Raw genomic sequence first — 16424 nt, forward strand, 5'->3', positions numbered from 1 at the left:
CCTCTCCTCACCTTCCATCCCCTCCCCTGTCCCAGGCCCCTCCCTTCTTCTCCTCTCCTTCCTTGCTTTTCTCTCCCCTTGCCCCGCCCCTGTGGGACTGAATGACCAGACCTGCCCTTGCCTTTTGTCTTGTAAAAGCGCCTACCGGAGAAGGGATTCCCACCTAGTGGTGAGTTTCTGCCCTTCCTTATTGGTCGGAGGCAGGTGACCTTGAGCAAGTCCCTTGCCCGCCCTGCTTGGTGCCCCTGTCAGAGGCTCAGGCTCTGCAGGGGCGGCCTCTGGGAACGCACCCCTTGGCCGCTCCCCAGATCTCTCACTGCCCTGCTCACCCCTGTTCTCTCTCTCTTTCAGCCCCAGGACAGCCGTGATGGAGGCTTGCCTGAACCAGCTGCTGCTCCCGTAGCTCTCCAGTCTTGTCTGCTCTGTGATAGTTGGTTCGGGATATGAACCCCAGCGGTCCTTTTGGGGGGCAGCCATCAAACATGTTCTCCAGCCCTTCCCCTGGCTCCCTGGGGACGTTCCAGGCTCAGCCACCCTTTCGCTTTGGGCAGCCCTCGCTCTTTGGACAGAGCGGTGTGGGCTCAGCACCGAGCACAGGCTTTCCGCCATCTTCCAGCTTTTCCCAGACCTCTGGGGGGGTCCAGTCTTCTTCAGCACCCACGGTGGGATTCCCTCCTGCCTCTGGTCTTGGGCTGTTCTCTGCTCAGGCCTCGGGCCAGGCTCCCGCCCTCCCGGCAGGTGCCAGGCCTCCCGCTTCGTCCAGCTCCGGCAATCCGAGCTTTCGCTTCAAGCCGCCCGCCAGTCTCGGAGCTTTCTCCGGTGCCACTGGTTTTGGGCTTGGCAGTGGAGAGGCGTCCGGCGGTGCTTTGGGGCGGTCTGATTTCAGTTTTAAGCCTCCTGAAAACGCGACATTCAGACCGATTTTTGGGGCAGAGTCAGAGCTGGAGAAGACACAGAGCCAGGTGGCTCCGGGCTCCTTCACGTTCTCCCGCCCTGTTAGCAGTGGGTCTGAGGTGCTGGTCTCCTTCGCGTTTTCCCAGGGGTCAAGCAGTTCAGGCACCAGCACGAGCTTCAGCTTTTCCAAGCCGGCTGGCAGCACGGCCTCCTCGACCTTTGTCTCTGCTTCATCGAGTCAGAACGTGGAGGAGGAGAAGAGGGCGCCCAAACCGGCCTTTGGGAGCTCAGGAAGCAGCTTCTCGAGCTTTGTGTCGCCGGGGTCTGTGGGCGAGCCCTTCTCCACGAGTAAAGCCGTGGGCAAGCAAGGACGAGATGATGCTGGTGGCCAGGGAGGGTCGCTGCCTGGGCACGTGAAAGGGCTGAAGAGAAAGGAAGACCATGACCGATCCCCCAGGAGAAGGGACTATGATGCCCCGGAGGACGCGGAGCTCCTGTCACGTGGTGATCATCCTCCAGAAAAGCGCCCTCCCCGCTTGACCCGCCCACGTGGAGGTGGCCTGTTTGGGCGGACGCTGCAGGACGTGCTAAGAAGCAACAAAGAAGTTGGCCGCTTAGGAAGCAAGGAAATGAAAAAGGAAGTGAGTGGTTTGGAGTCCACTGAGGTGGAGCACGCCGCCCCAGTGGGAGCGACGGTGTCTTCCACCCCCCGGCTGAAGGAGGAAGAAATGACTGTCAAAGACAGCCAGGAAGGTAGGTGCTGGCCCCTTAATCTGGGGGAAATCCCCAGGGTGCCTCCCCTGTCTGGGGCCATGGGCCTTCCCTCCAGGACTGTCCTGTACAGGCCCCTGCTTGGTGCCCACTAACCTTCCCCCTTGGCGTGGCTTCCCTTGCAGGGGCCACCAGCAGGGCTGCCCCTTCCCGCCGGGGGAGGAAGGAGAGCGTGGACAGCTCCAGCAGCCTGTCACAGATCGAGCTCACCGCCATTCAGTGCAAGAATGTCCCCAACTACCTCAACGACAGGGCGGTCCTGGAGAAGCACTTTGGCCGCTTTGGGAAGGTCCAGCGTGTCTACCCCAGGCGCCACCGGAAGCTCGCCATCGTGCACTTCTCAGACCACGTGAGTGCTCCCCTCCGCTGGGTGCATAGCAGCCCTGCTCAGGCATTTCCTCTGCCAATGAGCGTGGCCCTTCTCCCTGCCAATGTGCTGCTTGGGTTGTACTCTTGGCTCTTGCTCCTGCCTGGTGACTGGCGCTCTGCCTTTTCCTGCCTCTGTGGCCTCACTGAGAATCTCTGTGTACAGGGAGGGCATTTATTAGGCACCTGCTGTGTGGCCAGCACTCTAAAGACCCCCTGCTCTCAAGCCTGGTCATGTGGGAGCTCCAGCTGGGCTCAGCACATGGGGCCAGGTTTGTGATCTGGCCTAAGATCTGGAGCAGGAGGCCCATCTCCCGGTGGATTTGCTCCTGCTCCCCTTTTCCCCCCTTTGTGCTGGCGGTCACTAGGCTCAGCCTATAGAGGGGGACAGTTCTGCTCTGGGGCATCGGCATAGAAGGCTCCCCCCACATTGCTTCCCTGAGCTCTGTTTGTTTTCACTGAGTGCTGTCTCAGGGTAGCAACAGACAGGAAAGGAAGTCAGCACCTTCCACGTCTCTGTGGCTACCCGCCATGGCATGAGGCAGCCCTTGTCACTGAGCTCTCTTGTAGATGCATGGGAAGGCCCAGGGCTCAGGGTCAGTGGCTTTGTGCTCATTGAGCGCCAAGGGGATTTCATTGGTGTACATAGTTCATCCACCAAGGTAGATTGCACCCCATCTGTAACATGACAGGTGGTTTTCGGGGATTGCTGTGGCTAAAACATTCCTCTGGCCACAAGCAGCCTGTCTGCCTGTCCTTAGTGAGCTGATCCTTGGTGGCTTCCTGGCTTGGTTGCCCTCCCCAGCCCCCAAGTTCCACCTCTGCTGATAACATCTGGGAGGGTCCCTGACGTCCTGAGAAGCTTTCCAGTGTGACTGCTCGGACTCCGTGTGTGGCCCCTGCTAGTATCCCTTTCCTTCTTTTCCTTCTCTCTCTTTATTTCATTATTTCCCAGTTATGTTAAATAAACATTTAGCATCAATACTTTAAATTTCTTAGTTTCAAGTTCTCTCCCTCCCCCTCTGCCCTCCTTGTGAAGGCACACAGTCACGCAAAAGCTATTTCTATATCGGCCACGTTACAAAAGAAAGCACAGACGCCCTCCCCCTGAAAGGAGAAGAAAGTGGAGTAGAGTTCCCTTTGATGTGCATCCAGACTCCTCAGCTTCTTTCCTGGCCGTGGAGGGGCTCTTGTCATCGAGTCGTTCCCAGCAGATACTCGCGGGCCGTGGCCGTTAGCGTGCACAGTGTTCTCCTGGCTCTGCCCCCTTCACCCAGCATCGCTTCATACGGGTCTCTCCAATTTGCCTAAAGTCTGCCTGCTCGTGGAGGGGCCTCCCCTAGACTTCCAGGCCGCAGCTGCCTCAAACAGAGCTGCTGTCACTCTGGGGGGTCTTCTTCCCTTTGCTTTCCTTCTCAAGGCCAGCTGCACCACTGGCTTCAGGGAGGGTCATTTTGTCCCTCTTGCCACTGCTGCTGCCAGCTCCCCTCATCGGTTCTGAAATCTGTTTTCAGACGTCTGCCGCGCTGGCTCGGAAGAAAGGGAAAGGCTTGCACAAAGACATGCTCATCTTTTGGCACAAGAAGAAAATAAGTGAGTTGATTCTGGCCTTTGCTGTTGGATGGAACGCTGCTGTCTGTAGCAGGTCGGGGGGACCTGGAGGGCGGCTCCCTTGGGGGCCTCTGCTGGAACCTGCAGGAGGCGTGGCTTTGTTCCACATGAGAATGGCTGAATGCTGGGGGGGCCCTGGCCTTAGAAACGCCCGACCTGATCTGCTTCTCCTTAGGTCCCAGCAAGAAGGACTTTTCACCAAAGGAGAAACAGTCAAGTGAGGGGGAGGCCGCTCAGAGCTGCGAAGACTCTCCCTTCCAGCCCTCCCCACTACGCAAACCGCTCCTGAGACCTGCCAGCGGTGGCAGCAGCGGCCTTCTGGCCAAGAGGTAGGTCTGGGGCTGTCGCCCGAGAGCCTCGTGGGCGCGCTGGTCTGTGCACACGTCGAGGGCTCTGCCAGGGCAGAGGCCCACCCCATTTTGGTCTTGCCTCTAGTGCCTCGCATGCTGTCCAGGAGGTGCTTCATGTATGCTCACTGAACTGCTTGCTGGGACCTGGCATAGACCGTCAGGATCCCAGTTCTGAGCTGTGCATCATGGAGCGCTAGCTTTTTTTGTCCATTTGTGCTTCAGAACATCCGAGTCCAGGACCTGATCTGAATTAACCTTACGGGTGGCCCATGAATAAGAGGGAGTGGGTGGTTTTTTCCCATTGAATTTTCATGGTGAGAACCAGGACGGGGCTGGCGGTCCCTGAAGCAGCCAGCTGTGGTCCGAGGGCCAGACGGTCGGGCCTCGGCTGTCCTGCATTCTCACTGGGGGCTCTTGGCCGATTCATTTGTGGAAGCTTGCGGGGCTCAGGCAGTGCCTTTGTAAGTGGGGGCTCTGGGTTTTCATGACCCTCCAGTGTGGTAATAACAACAGCATGCCATTCTGTGGCGCTCTTCCCCCATCCCGCCCCCTCTCCGCCATTGGAACAAAAAGATAATCCGGACCTCCCCACAAACATGCAGAGTCATTCCCTCCTTGGCCACGTCCACAAAACTTATGTCTTTGTCTGTCATCCCCAAGCCGGGTGGGCGCCTTGGCTTTGGGCCTTTGGTTCACATGGTCCTTGAGGCGTCCCGAGTGGCTTTTCTGGTGTTGCCATTTTATAAGTTGTTCTCCTTGCTCTGCTCACTGCTCTGTCATCACCTCATTGGGGGGAAATCGCATGCCTGGCGTTCCCAATGATGGTGACATTGTAGCCCTGAAGCCCCGCCTCCGCTGGGGCAGTCATGTCCTAAGCCTGAGTGAGAGAGAATCATGGGTGTGCAGAGAAAAGCAACATGAGCCTGAGCTCCCTGTTACTGAGATCTGGGGGTCTTAGCCCTTAGCTGGGCAGGGCTGGATGAGCTTCACTGGGGTAGAGTGTTCTAGAGCCCAGGGCCACTTCCAGGCCCCATGGAGGCCTCCAGGTAGGACTGTGGGTGTTGAAGAAAGGGTGTCATCCCAAGAAACTCAGAAAAACTCAGAGAATCGGGGCTAAGGGGGTGCAGCCCTTGTGCCCCAGGCATTCACACGAGATTAGGGGCTCAAGGAAAGTCCCCAGGTGGTTTTACAAGAGATCGTGGGCAGGAGCTGCACAGGGAGGTCAGGTAGGCAGACACGGGGTGAGATCACAAATCCATGGGCATCTGGAGGTCAGGCTAGGGAAATCTGAGTCAGCTCTGGGCCTTAGCCAAGCATGTTGTGCTTCTTCGTAGTTCTCCAGTTAAGAAAGCAAACCTGTCCAAGTCCTTGCAGTTTGAAGGGGAGCCCTTTGATTCTGGGACGGAGGTCCTAAGCTCTGACAGCCTGGGCCTGTCAGCCACCACCCTCAGCACCTTGATGGGGACAGTGGCTGAGACTTCGGAGGATAAGTACCGCCTCCTTGACCAGAGGGACAAGATCATGAGGCAAGGTGAGCTTTGGGCTGGTGTCCCCCGCCCCAGTTGAAGCCCCCGCGTGATCTACTGACTGGGTCTGAGCTGAGTCCCTGCGTCACCTGTGGGTGTGCTCGGCTTCCTTGGGACCTGCCAGAGGGGGCAGGAGCCAGGCTTGATGACTCTTTGACTGCTTTGCAGTTTTCCTTGGGGTTGCCCACGTTGATATAAATGATAGGATCAAAGCTCCTTGAGGGCAGGGCATGCTTCATTCACTTTTGTCTTGGTACGTCCATCCACCAGCCAGTAGGCACTAGGGCATGCTTCCTGAATTGGGAGGTGAGTGATGGGTCGTTGGGTGGTGGCCTTCTCAGCAGGCCTCAGCTTGCTGATTTTGGAGCTTCAGAAATGGATCTGGAGCACCATGCCTGTGCCAGCAGAGAAACAGAAAGCCCCCCGCCCAGTAATGAGGTGCACCCTGGAAATAGTAATGGATTGGGGTTTATACGAGCCCAGTGTGGGAAAAAGACATGGCTCATCCTTGGATCCAGAGAGTGCCGTCAAAGTGACTTCTAGTCCTCATCTCATAGTCTCTTTCTGTGCATTAACGAGACGTTCCTAAACCGCCTCGGCACTGGGCCCGAGCTCAGGAAGACCTGAGTTCAGATTCACCTTCACACATTTCTTGGCAGTGTGACCCTGGCCTAGCCTGGTCACTCAGCCCTTGCTTTCTGTTTCCTCACCTGTAAAATGGGGATGACATCAGCCCCTTCCTTGTTGTGAGGGTCCAGTGAAAAAAGTTTTGTGAAGGGCTTAGCAGAATTTGGACTGAATCAGTGCTTCTTCACTCCTTCCTCTCTCCTCCCACCTTGATAACAGGACTTTTGTTGTCAAACTGAGGAGGAGACAGTCTTCCCGGAGCCGTCCTTGGCGTTCCCATTTTTAGCAGCTTTTCTGGCTGATGGTGTCTAGGCTTTCAGTAGTGAAGGGGCTCTTTATGCTGCCCTAGGAGCCTGCCTTCCAGCCTCTCCTCATTGTCCACGGCCCACTTCTTCCAGGGTTCCTAGCGTCTCCTTTGTCATGGCCTTCCCTTGGGCTCTGTGCCCAGCCTGGGCTCTTCCAGGGCAGGTGCTGATTCCTTGCTGCCCTCTGTCCTTCCGGGCAAATGCTGATTGAGTCCTTTTCTTTGGTACGGTCTAGCTCGGGTCAAAAGAACGGATCTGGATAAAGCAAAAGCCTTCGTTGGGACGTGCCCAGACATGTGTCCTGAGAAGGAGCGGTACATGAGAGAAACCAGGAACCAGCTGAGTTCTTTTGAAGTGATCCCTGGAACGGATCAGGTGGGTTTGTACGGATACCTGTCTGCGTTTATCCTGGTGGCTTTGTCCCCATGTTGTCACCCTATGACCCGTAGCACTTGGCTGTGATTGGGGCTGTGACCTCACTGGTGTGGTAATTGCTGCAAAGCCTGCACATCCTGTGGGACTATCCTTCGTGTCTGTCCTGGGGGCATCCACTGACCACGCTCTTTGTCGACATGAGACCACCTCATGCACCCACTTTACCACTGGGAAACTCCTGTGGGTTGTGGACCCTCACTTGTATCTTCATACTACATTTGGGGAAATTCTGATTTCAGAAAGATTGGAATTCCATTAGGGGCTGCTATATGGACTTTAAAAGGTTTTTTTTTTTTTTTTTTAGGGGGGCAGAAAGCTTGCTATCATTGAAAGACCTACCCAATTTTTCATTGTAACCCAGCCCACTAGCTTCTTCCTTTTCAGTTCTGGGCCCATTTCAGTGTGTCTGTTCACTGCCACCAGGGCACATCCTGTCAATCCCAGCATGCTTCTGGTGACAATGTATACGGAGGACCATGAGTCATAGATAGAAGGAGAACCTGACTTACAAGTGACCTCGCAGCGATGCTGCACAGATGAGCAGTTGGAGGGCACCCTGGCTCCCCATCCAGGAAGTGACCACCACTATGTAATCTAGTTCTTGGATGGAGGCTCATGGAAAGACAGGGCCAGGCTGGGATCGACCCCATTGAAGGGTAGCCTGCTGGTAAAATCTCCATATCTAAGTCATCCTGGGTTCAGCAGAGGCTGGTGGAGAAACTGACTGGGCTGACTGACGTATGAAGACAGTTCTTTGACCTTTGTGCTGAGGTGAAGCACGGGGAGCTTTGGGGAGATGAAAATGCAGAAGCAGGGCCTCCCTCTGTACCTTGTCAGGAGCTCCCAGACTGGTGAAGTCTCCTGTCCACCCCTAACCCTTGTGCAGGGCAATGATGGGTTTTATAATTTAGTAAATCTTGATTATACAGCCCTTCTAGGACAAGCAGGAGAAAAACAAATGTTAGCCAACAGAAGGCTTTTTCACCTTCTTAGGTGGATCATGCAGCAGCGATAAAAGAATACAGCCGATCCTCAGCTGACCAGGAAGAGCCCCTGCCCCATGAGCTCCGTCCCTCGGGGGTACTCAGCATGACCATGGACTACCTCGTCACCCAGATTATGGACCAGAAGGAAGGGAGCTCACGTGACTGGTATGACTTTGTGTGGAACAGGACCCGTGGAATAAGAAAGGTATGACCTGGCCTCCGTTTGAGAATTGTAGACTGGAAGCTGAACCCTGGGAGGGTGGCAGCTCCCATTTCTGCAGCATATCCCAGTTATGGTAGGCTTGCTTGATAGTGTTATCCCCAGGTGGCAGGCACCAGGAAGCCTGTCCCCATTTCTCAGATGAGAAAAGTGAGTGTCAGGTGAAGTCACTTCCTTCGGGTGGAATGTACAGGAAGCACAGACCTTCAGGACCTTGGGAAGTGCTACAGGAGGGTCAATTGTTGTGATTGTTCCAAGGGTGACGTGTCACCCTCAAAGCGATAACCAAGTCCCCGGAGTCATTCTAAAGCACCCCAAGATCATTCAGAGAGAGAGAGAGACAGAGACAGAGAGAGACAGAGAGACAGAGACAGAGAGAGAGAGATTGTGTGTGTGTGTGTGTGTGTGTGTGTGTGTCTGTGTCTGCCTGCCTGTCTGTCTGCTGGTAGGCTCATTGTTCACATGATCATAAGAAGCAGGCAGTTTGTAACAGCCAGGATGACCCTGGCTCACGACCATGCTCTCAATGCTTTTTTTTGTCTGGCTCTCACTGCCTGGTTTTGTCTGGCTCTGTTCTTGTTGGGCAGGACATTACGCAGCAGCACCTCTGTGATCCCCTGACAGTGTCACTGATTGAAAAGTGCACCCGATTCCACATTCACTGCGCGCATTCATTGTGTGAAGAGCCCATGTCCTCCTTTGATGCCAAGATCAACAATGAGAACATGACCAAGTGTCTGCAGAGCCTCAAGGAGATGTACCAGGACCTGGCCAACAAGGGTGTCCTCTGTGCAACTGAAGCAGAATTTCGAGGCTACAACGTCCTGCTCAGTCTCAACAAGGGAGACATCCTGAGGCAAGTGCTCCATTGGGGGGTGATGGCCCCAGGGGGTGGGTGGTGGAGGGGCAGGAGATGGTGAGAGTGGGGGCTAAGCAGGGCTGGGAACTGCCTTCTAGGAGCATGCAGGTCACCAGTGTGGGGGGATTGAGCAGCATCTGGGAGCAAGAGGTCACTTGGGCATCACCTAGAGAGCTCATGTTGTTTAACCCTTGGGAATTGAGGCCCAGAGAAGGAAAGTGGCCAGCCCAGGATTTCTGGAGCCCAGCCTGGCCATCCATTGATCTCCATCTCTTGGGGTAGCAGCAGCCAGTCGCGACTGCAGGGCTGGGCAGGGCAGTTCAGCTCAGGGAGGGAGGGTGTTCACCTTGGGGTGATGTGGGGAGCTCGGTGATGTCACTTCAAAGACATCAGCACTGGGAAAGCAGAAATGTTCCTGGCCCACCCTGGCCCCCAGGGTGCTGGGCCTGGGAACCTCAGGATTGGGGATCTGAAGTAGAGAGGCTACGCAAAGCTTCGAGTCTGGGATCTGATGCCTTGCATGTTCAGAGGAATGTGGCCAGAGCTCACACGGTGTCAGGGGTTAGGTGTTGGCCAGTGGGTTGGAGCCCTTTCGTGTTTGTATTTCGAAAGGATGATCCGTACCTTTCCTTTGTAGCTCTTTTAGAGCATCTAGGTCTGTGTGATGCAGCAGACATTTTAAAGCAAAACCTCGGGAAAATGTAGCAGTAGGATAGATTTTGAATGGCCCGATAGGGTGCGAGAAATCTTTGTCTTCTTTCTTGGATCATTGGAAAAGGGCACTTTTTGGAAAATTGCATTAATCTTCCCCCAAAATACCCATGAGCTAAAATTTCTTCCCCCAGTTTGTATGTGTTTGAGATTTTGTCTGTGTGTAGGAAATTCTTGTTTTGTATTGTATGTTGTGTTGGGTACAGTCTATCAGTGAGCATGTGGTAAGTACCTACTATGTGTTGGGCCATGGGCAAGGTGTTCAAGATAGAACGATGAAATAGGCCCTGCCCTCTGGAGCCTGTACCCTATAGGGCACAGCCCTGCCTCCCCTCCCAGCCTGATGGAGACAGTCCAGGACCCAGGATCACTCTAGCCCTGTGCCCTCAGCATCCTCTGGCAGCAGCCCTTGGGGAGACGTGGCCGCAGCCACCAAAGACCCAGAAAGGAAAGTCCCTGTCCCCAGCACCCTAGGCCCTGGCCAGTGGTCCACTGTCAGAACCAGCTAGGATTTTATCATTGAAGAGGAGGCCTGATCAGCCGCTTTGCCACCATCCCCGGAGGCCCTCTCACTCCCTGCACAGCGGGGCCTCTCAGGCCATGCTTGGCAGACAGTGATCACTGACTTGTTCCTTCCTGTCTATACGTAAGCATGTGGAACATGTGCACGCCTGACTCGATTACCATTTTGAAGTGACTCCCACATACGTACCTCGAAGGCTGCCTCCCACACAGCCAGTTGGGTCCCTGGCGGTAGAGAGGCCTGCAGTGAGCACTGTTGGACTAGTGTAGACCCGCTCATCCTCGTCACCCAGCTTTGCACATGGTGATCCCCGCTCTCCTTCCTCTTCATGAGTCACTTTGTGCTTGTGTCCACAGGGAGGTGCAGCAGTTCCGGCCCAATGTCCGCAACTCCCCAGAGGTGAAGTTTGCAGTGCAGGCCTTCGCGGCCCTGAACAGCAACAACTTTGTCAGGTTCTTCAAGCTGGTGCGGTCTGCCTCCTACCTGAATGCCTGCCTGCTGCACTGCTACTTCAATCAGGTGGGAGGGCCTTCGTGGCTGACTGCTCCGGCCTCCTACCTGGGGCCCGCTTGCCCACATACCGCCAGGAAGCCTTGGGCAAGCCACTTTTCTCTGGGCCTCAGTTTCTCCATTTGTGAGAGGAAGGATAGGGTCAGCACAGAGGTGTCAGACTCACTGCTGCTGAACCAGTTCAAAGCGTAAATAAAAACAGTGCAGGGAGATGATGCCAGCTTGTGGTTTTTAGGCAGCCAGGTGGTGCAGTGGGCAGAGCACTGGGCTCCAGTATGGAGGACCAGAAACCAGCATCAGACACTTCCTCTCTGTGTGACCCTGGGCTTTACCTGAGCTTGCCTCAGTTTCCTTATCTGCAAAATGGGACTCATAATAGCAGCGACTTTCCAGGTTGTTGTGAAAGTGATCGTAGAGCCCTCAGCCCAAGGCCTGGCACAGAAAGTGCTCTCTAAATATCAGGGCTCTGGATCAGCTGTTGGGATTTTAAATCTGTATGCAGATTTCTGCTTGAGTTTGACCCCCCCCCCCCCCCGCCCCGGATGGTCATCTGCCAGGTCTCTTCTCAAGCTCTAATTCTGTGGTTCACAGTGATGCCATCCAGCGATGGCCTTGGAGTGGTCCACGAAGATGGGTCCAGAAGGGCTGGGCCCCAGGGAACCAGCAGATGCCCTCATGCGACACTTGCTGTTTTTAGTCTATTGAGCTCTGCAGGAGTTGGGAATGACAACAGATGATCCATCACTAGCCTTTTCCATGCAGAGGAGGCAGCATTTTCTTTTCAAAATTTCATCTCCTTGGGCTTAGAATCTGGAAGTCAGATTTTTTGCGCTAAAAACATCTGGACATTTTTCCAGCCTGCCAACACACTTCAACCTGCCTGGCAAATGTTTATTATGTGGGAGAGTACTCAAGTTTTTGGGTCTGTTTTGGGGGACTGAGAAGGAAGGCATCATCTGGGTTTTTCTAATTTCACAAAGCAAAAAGTTCTCTCACTTGGTCACTGTTTGGGAATTAACACATTGTTTAGGAAGGAGGAGAGTATATGTTTTATGACCTTCAGCACAAAGGACCAAGAGTCCAGGGGGCAGATTTCTCCCTTTTGTGAGACTTGTTCACATGAATAAAAATGGTTCATGAAGGGCTTGACCCCGAGCCAAGCAGCTCAGCTCATGTGGCTTATTGCTGAATCACTGGAAGGGTTGGTGATGGGGGAAGAGACGCCCTTGATTTGCTACAGCAGGTGACCTTGGCTTTAGTGCTGCGGGGGTGGGGGAGGGTTGGACATCTGCCCTGATGGGTGCCATTTTTCTTGTAGATCCGCAAAGATGCATTGCGGGCTCTCAACGTGGCTTACACAGTGAGCACTCAGAGGTCCACCAGCTTTCCCTTGGACAACTTGGTGCCCATGTTACTGTTTAGAGACTCTGAGGAAGCGACCGACTTCCTGAGTTACTATGGCCTCAGTGTGTCTGATGGGTGAGAACTCCCAAGAGCTCTTGGGCCTGTCTTGAGCCACCCCTTCCTTTTGTCAGTGGTGCCTTTGCCAGGAGCCATCCTTTCATCTCCACTACCTGTGAGCTGCTACAGCAGGGACTTGGTCCATGGGCTTGGTATTGCAGGGGCCTCCCAGAGAGAAGGGAATGATGCCCCCCCCCCTGCCCCCCTGATGCCTTGCAGTGGCTAAGAGATGGCCTTGATTTCTCACATGCCTTGCTGGTGGAATTTGGGAGCTCCACGTATAGACCCATTGAAGGACCAGCCTCCCCAAGGATGGAGAGAATTGTTAGCATCTTGGCCCCACTTTGTCCCAGAGGGGCTGTGGTCTGTGTGGCTGGGGAGCCCACTCACACCAGTATGAGTTGCCTCTGGCTCACCTTTGCTTCTCCAAATTTTGGATCAGTTACTCTTGTTGAAATGAGACTTTCTCTGGACCACATTTGTTCTTGGTTGAGGCCATCAGCGTACAGGGCCCTGGGTAGTCAGCTGAATGGCGCCTCTTCCTTTCCTTCTCTGAGAGGCTTGACCTGCACTTGGGAGGTTCAGAGTTTGAGGGATTGCAGTGATGGGTGCAGCTGGGCAGTGGGTGTTGGAGCTCGCCTTTGCCCTCGCCCCCAACTTGGAAAGGTGCTGTTTCTTTCAGCTGATTTTGATTTTCTGTTTGTTTGTTTTGGGGACAGCTGCGTCGAGCTTAATCGGTCCGCATTCTTGGAACCTGAGGGCTTGTCCAAGGCAAAGAAGTGCACTTTTATCACAGAGAAGCTCGCTGTCTCAGTGGGAGAAGTGGTGAACGGGGGGCCATTACCCCCTGTCCCTTGTCACACCCCAGTGTGTAGCTTCAATGCACAGGGCAGATACGTGGGCGAGAGCGCAGGCCCCGAGCCCGCTGTGAGCGGGCAGAAAGCCAGTGTGGAGGGTGGAGGTAAGTGAGAGTGGTTGTCGTGGGGTTATGGGCCTTTTATGAATGAGGGGCTGAGGCTTCAGGAGCTCAGGGACCTGCCCAGCATCCCAGAGGGAGCATGGTGCGGAGGTGATTGGAACCCAGGTCTTGACTCCAGATCCCACTCCCTTTTCAGTGGGCCATGCTGTTTCTGGGAGTGCTGCCCCTTTGAGATTCCCTGGAGAAGCTTTGGAAAGCCAGATCCTGGCTTTGTGCTCAGGTGCCCTTTGTGGCGGACGCTGGGAACGGTGCCAGTTCTTTGGGCAGTGTAGCTCACGGAGGTTCTGCTGGTGTCCAGCTGGCCTGATCCAGTGCTGAGTCTTGCGCTCCCCCCTCCTCTGGGTTCTTTGTGCTTCCTCGTGCTCAGTGTGGGATGGCGTGTTCCGTGACCTTGTCTTCTCCTTGCCATTTTCCTCCTTTAGGAAGCGGGAAGGTGGAAGAAGCCAATCCTGGGACAGAAGTGTCGGCGCTCCGCGTCCCGCCGCAGCCGTTGCTTGCTCCTCCGGCGCAGCCACCACAGACCCAGACTGCCGGGCTGCCGCCGGCCCTCGTGGCCCCTGCGCCTGCCCTGCCATTGGCTGCCCCGCCATCTCTGTTCCAGCCTGTCGGGCAGCCCGAGCTGCCTCCTCCCAAGCCTCGGCCCACTTACACTGACATGGTACGAAAGAACGATCGCGTTGCCTTTCCTCCGCGGCAGGTGGTAGTAGGAGCGTTGGAGCGAGACAGCCCCTGGTCCAACGCCTTCGTCAGCCTGACGGGAGCTGATGCCCAGGCTCAGTGGAGGCCTCGCCTTTGGGACGCCGAGTCAGTGGGCAGGCTGGTGTCAGGTTTGGGCAGAGCGTGAGCCCCCCCGAGAGCAGGGATCGCTGTGGCTTTTCTTTGTATCTTAGCACAGTTTCCACTTAACAGATGCCTGCTGAGTGGGAGTGCCGCAGAGGGCAGAAAACCCAGCCCCTGCCCTCCAGGAGATTCCATTGTAACGGGGAGACAGCATGTCAGTGATTAGGTACATACGAGATCCAGGGAGTCGGTGGAAGGCAACCTTAGCCAGGAAGGCTTTCCCAGTGGAGGGATGTCCGGAGGATGCCAGTGGGCTTCCTGTAGCCGTTGGCATTTGAGCTGCGGCTTGAAGGCATCCAGGAGGTGGCAGGGAGGGGGCTGGGCTTTCTGGGCCTCGGGGACAGCCTGGCCAGAGGTTCAGAGAGTGGGGATGCTGAGGGGAGTAGAGGGAGGAAAGGGGCCTCGAAATGCCACATGGAGGCCTGTCTGGGGCTGGAAGGAGATTCTGACGCTCGTCGAGCTACAAGTCCTAGAAGGGGGTGGGCTTCGAACATGGAGCTGCCCAGAGGCCTATCATGAACCCACGTGGAGCCGAGACGTGCTGAACACACAGCCGAGGCCAAAGAAGCGGGCGTCATTCGTCTTCTTTTTCGTCCTAGGACATCGCAGGAGTTGTCGAAGACCTTGTCCAGGATGTCCTCAGAAGCTACTGCAAAGAAATCAGCCAGGCCGGTGCTGCCTATGCGGCTACAGCCTTAGGGTACGCTTACTGGCTCCCACGGTTTCTCTCTTTGAGCTAGAAGGCTCTGGGTCTCCCTGGCACCTGTCTATTGTGAGCCGCCTCCCATGGCCTTCCAGCTTTCCTCAGTCAACCCCTGTCCCTCACTCTCCAGCCTCGATGTTCGGTCTCTTTCTGGACACAGGTGGGGCTGGTGTAGGGAGAGTCCGGTGACCTGGCTGGGCCCATCCCACCTCCAGTCTCTGGGCTCTGGGTGGGGTAGGTGGTGCTTGGAGAGGGCCAGGTGGCATGATGCGTTCGTCTTTGTCTAGGGTCTCCAAGATCATCACAGAGCAGCTCCTGGCCGCGACGATAGCAGACGTTCTGAGGCAGGTCGCTGCTGAAGAAATAAAGAAAGAAAGAGAAAGAGTTCGGGAAGAAGAGAGAAAAGCTGAAGATCAAAGGTGACGTCGTCTCGTGCTGGCGGGAAGGGGTCCTTGGTCCGTGGGTGGTGGGGACTCCCTCCTGAGCACTGGGAGGGCTCGGCCCCTCAGTGACCTCCTCTGGGCTCTCTTTTCGCTCTGGCAGACGGAGACGGGAGAGAGAACGCCTGCTGGTCCAGCTGAGCCGGGTCCTGGCAGCCGAGCTGCTGGATCTCGTGGTGGCCGAGTGTGTGCGGGAAACGTCCTTGCGGGAGCTGAAGTGAGTGAGAGCTGGAGCTGGGCTGAGTGTGCCCGAGGAGGCTGCTTCTCCATTGGCCTCGTTGCTGTGATCCTTGGTTATGACTCATCTCAGCAAAAGCCAGGCTCTTCTACTGGCCTTGGGGTTTGGGCCCTGGGCTTGGTGCCCACTTGGCCTCAGTCCAGGGAGGGGGGTGGTCGCCGGAGCTCTGCCTCTGGGGCACTCTCCTAGAGTGGAGGGTTCCTCAGCCCTTGGGGTGTCTCTGCCCAATCCGCGGCTGAGCCGAGGGAAGCCTGGGGCCCGATTCTCGATTTGGGGGCCTATGGGACTGGCTCTGAGGGAACACGATGGAGGAGGAAACTTGGGGGAGATGGGTCCAAGTGCCACATCTTGTGGCCTTTGGAAACAGTTATGCTGAGCTTCGCCCTGTGGTGCCCCGGTGTGGGGTGACTGTGCCCCAGGCTGTCTGCTCTTACGGGGCGTGGGAGTCAGACGGGCCAGACTCACGCTTTCCTTGGGGCAGGGAACTCCCAGGGGAGAAGATTCAGCTCCTGCAGGGGCCTGGCTGCAGCCTGAGGCCAGGGTGCCGGAGGCACAGCAGCCCCTTGGTGCCCATTTCTCTGCCCGCTGCCCTGCCTTGCCTTCGCCAGAGACAGTTGCTTGATTTAGGAGCAGCCATCCGTGTAGCAACATCTTTGCTTCTCCTTGACGAGGGAGGGGCTTGCGCAGGGAAGGCTTGGGCCCGACATGGAGGGTTTCCTCTGGCCTCCCAGCAGCCCTTGCGAGGAAGCCAGCAATGCCTTTGGGGTGCTCTTTATTTTACAGATGAGGGAGCTCATGTGTACCGACCAGGGAATGCCTTTCTTGAGCTCACTGGGCAGGATGAATGAGTTACTGGGACAAATGATTCTTTAGATAATTTGCCGTCTGTCACAGCATCTTCTAAAAATCAAACTTTTGAATGAAAGCTTTTCACTTGAATTTGAGGAAGAAATTGTATGTTGTTTTCATGTAAGATACTAGGGAGCCATGGGGATGTGTGCTTTTTGTCTGACTTTCCAAGAGGCAGATAAAAGCAGGGGCTTTGGGGAGGCTGGAAGGGCTCTTTTCT

The 16424-nt window shown here is 55.6% G+C and overlaps 1 protein-coding gene across 2 annotated transcripts in view; it reads left to right on the forward strand.

The window, feature by feature from the left end:
* The first annotated feature begins 149 nt into the window (after positions 1–149).
* LOC138176412 (germinal-center associated nuclear protein-like) overlaps positions 150–16424 on the forward strand; it is a 32131-nt gene continuing 15856 nt past the window's right edge. For both annotated transcript variants that reach the window (XM_069107203.1, XM_069107204.1), the window contains exons 1-16: positions 150–169; positions 352–1647; positions 1791–2014; positions 3546–3624; positions 3818–3971; positions 5327–5523; positions 6686–6825; positions 7879–8076; positions 8679–8951; positions 10545–10703; positions 12013–12173; positions 12875–13116; positions 13557–13792; positions 14574–14674; positions 14965–15096; positions 15221–15334. In XM_069107203.1, coding sequence (XP_068963304.1) covers positions 444–1647; positions 1791–2014; positions 3546–3624; positions 3818–3971; positions 5327–5523; positions 6686–6825; positions 7879–8076; positions 8679–8951; positions 10545–10703; positions 12013–12173; positions 12875–13116; positions 13557–13792; positions 14574–14674; positions 14965–15096; positions 15221–15334 — 3614 coding nt within the window. In that variant the 5' untranslated portion in view covers positions 150–169; positions 352–443. The remainder of the gene's footprint in view (positions 170–351; positions 1648–1790; positions 2015–3545; positions 3625–3817; positions 3972–5326; positions 5524–6685; positions 6826–7878; positions 8077–8678; positions 8952–10544; positions 10704–12012; positions 12174–12874; positions 13117–13556; positions 13793–14573; positions 14675–14964; positions 15097–15220; positions 15335–16424) is intronic.

The sequence above is a fragment of the Petaurus breviceps genome, unplaced genomic scaffold (genome assembly GCF_028583685.1).
Source record: "Petaurus breviceps papuanus isolate PSGF00001 unplaced genomic scaffold, PetGlider_PUasm1.0 88795, whole genome shotgun sequence".
Taxonomy (NCBI): Eukaryota; Metazoa; Chordata; class Mammalia; order Diprotodontia; family Petauridae; genus Petaurus; species Petaurus breviceps.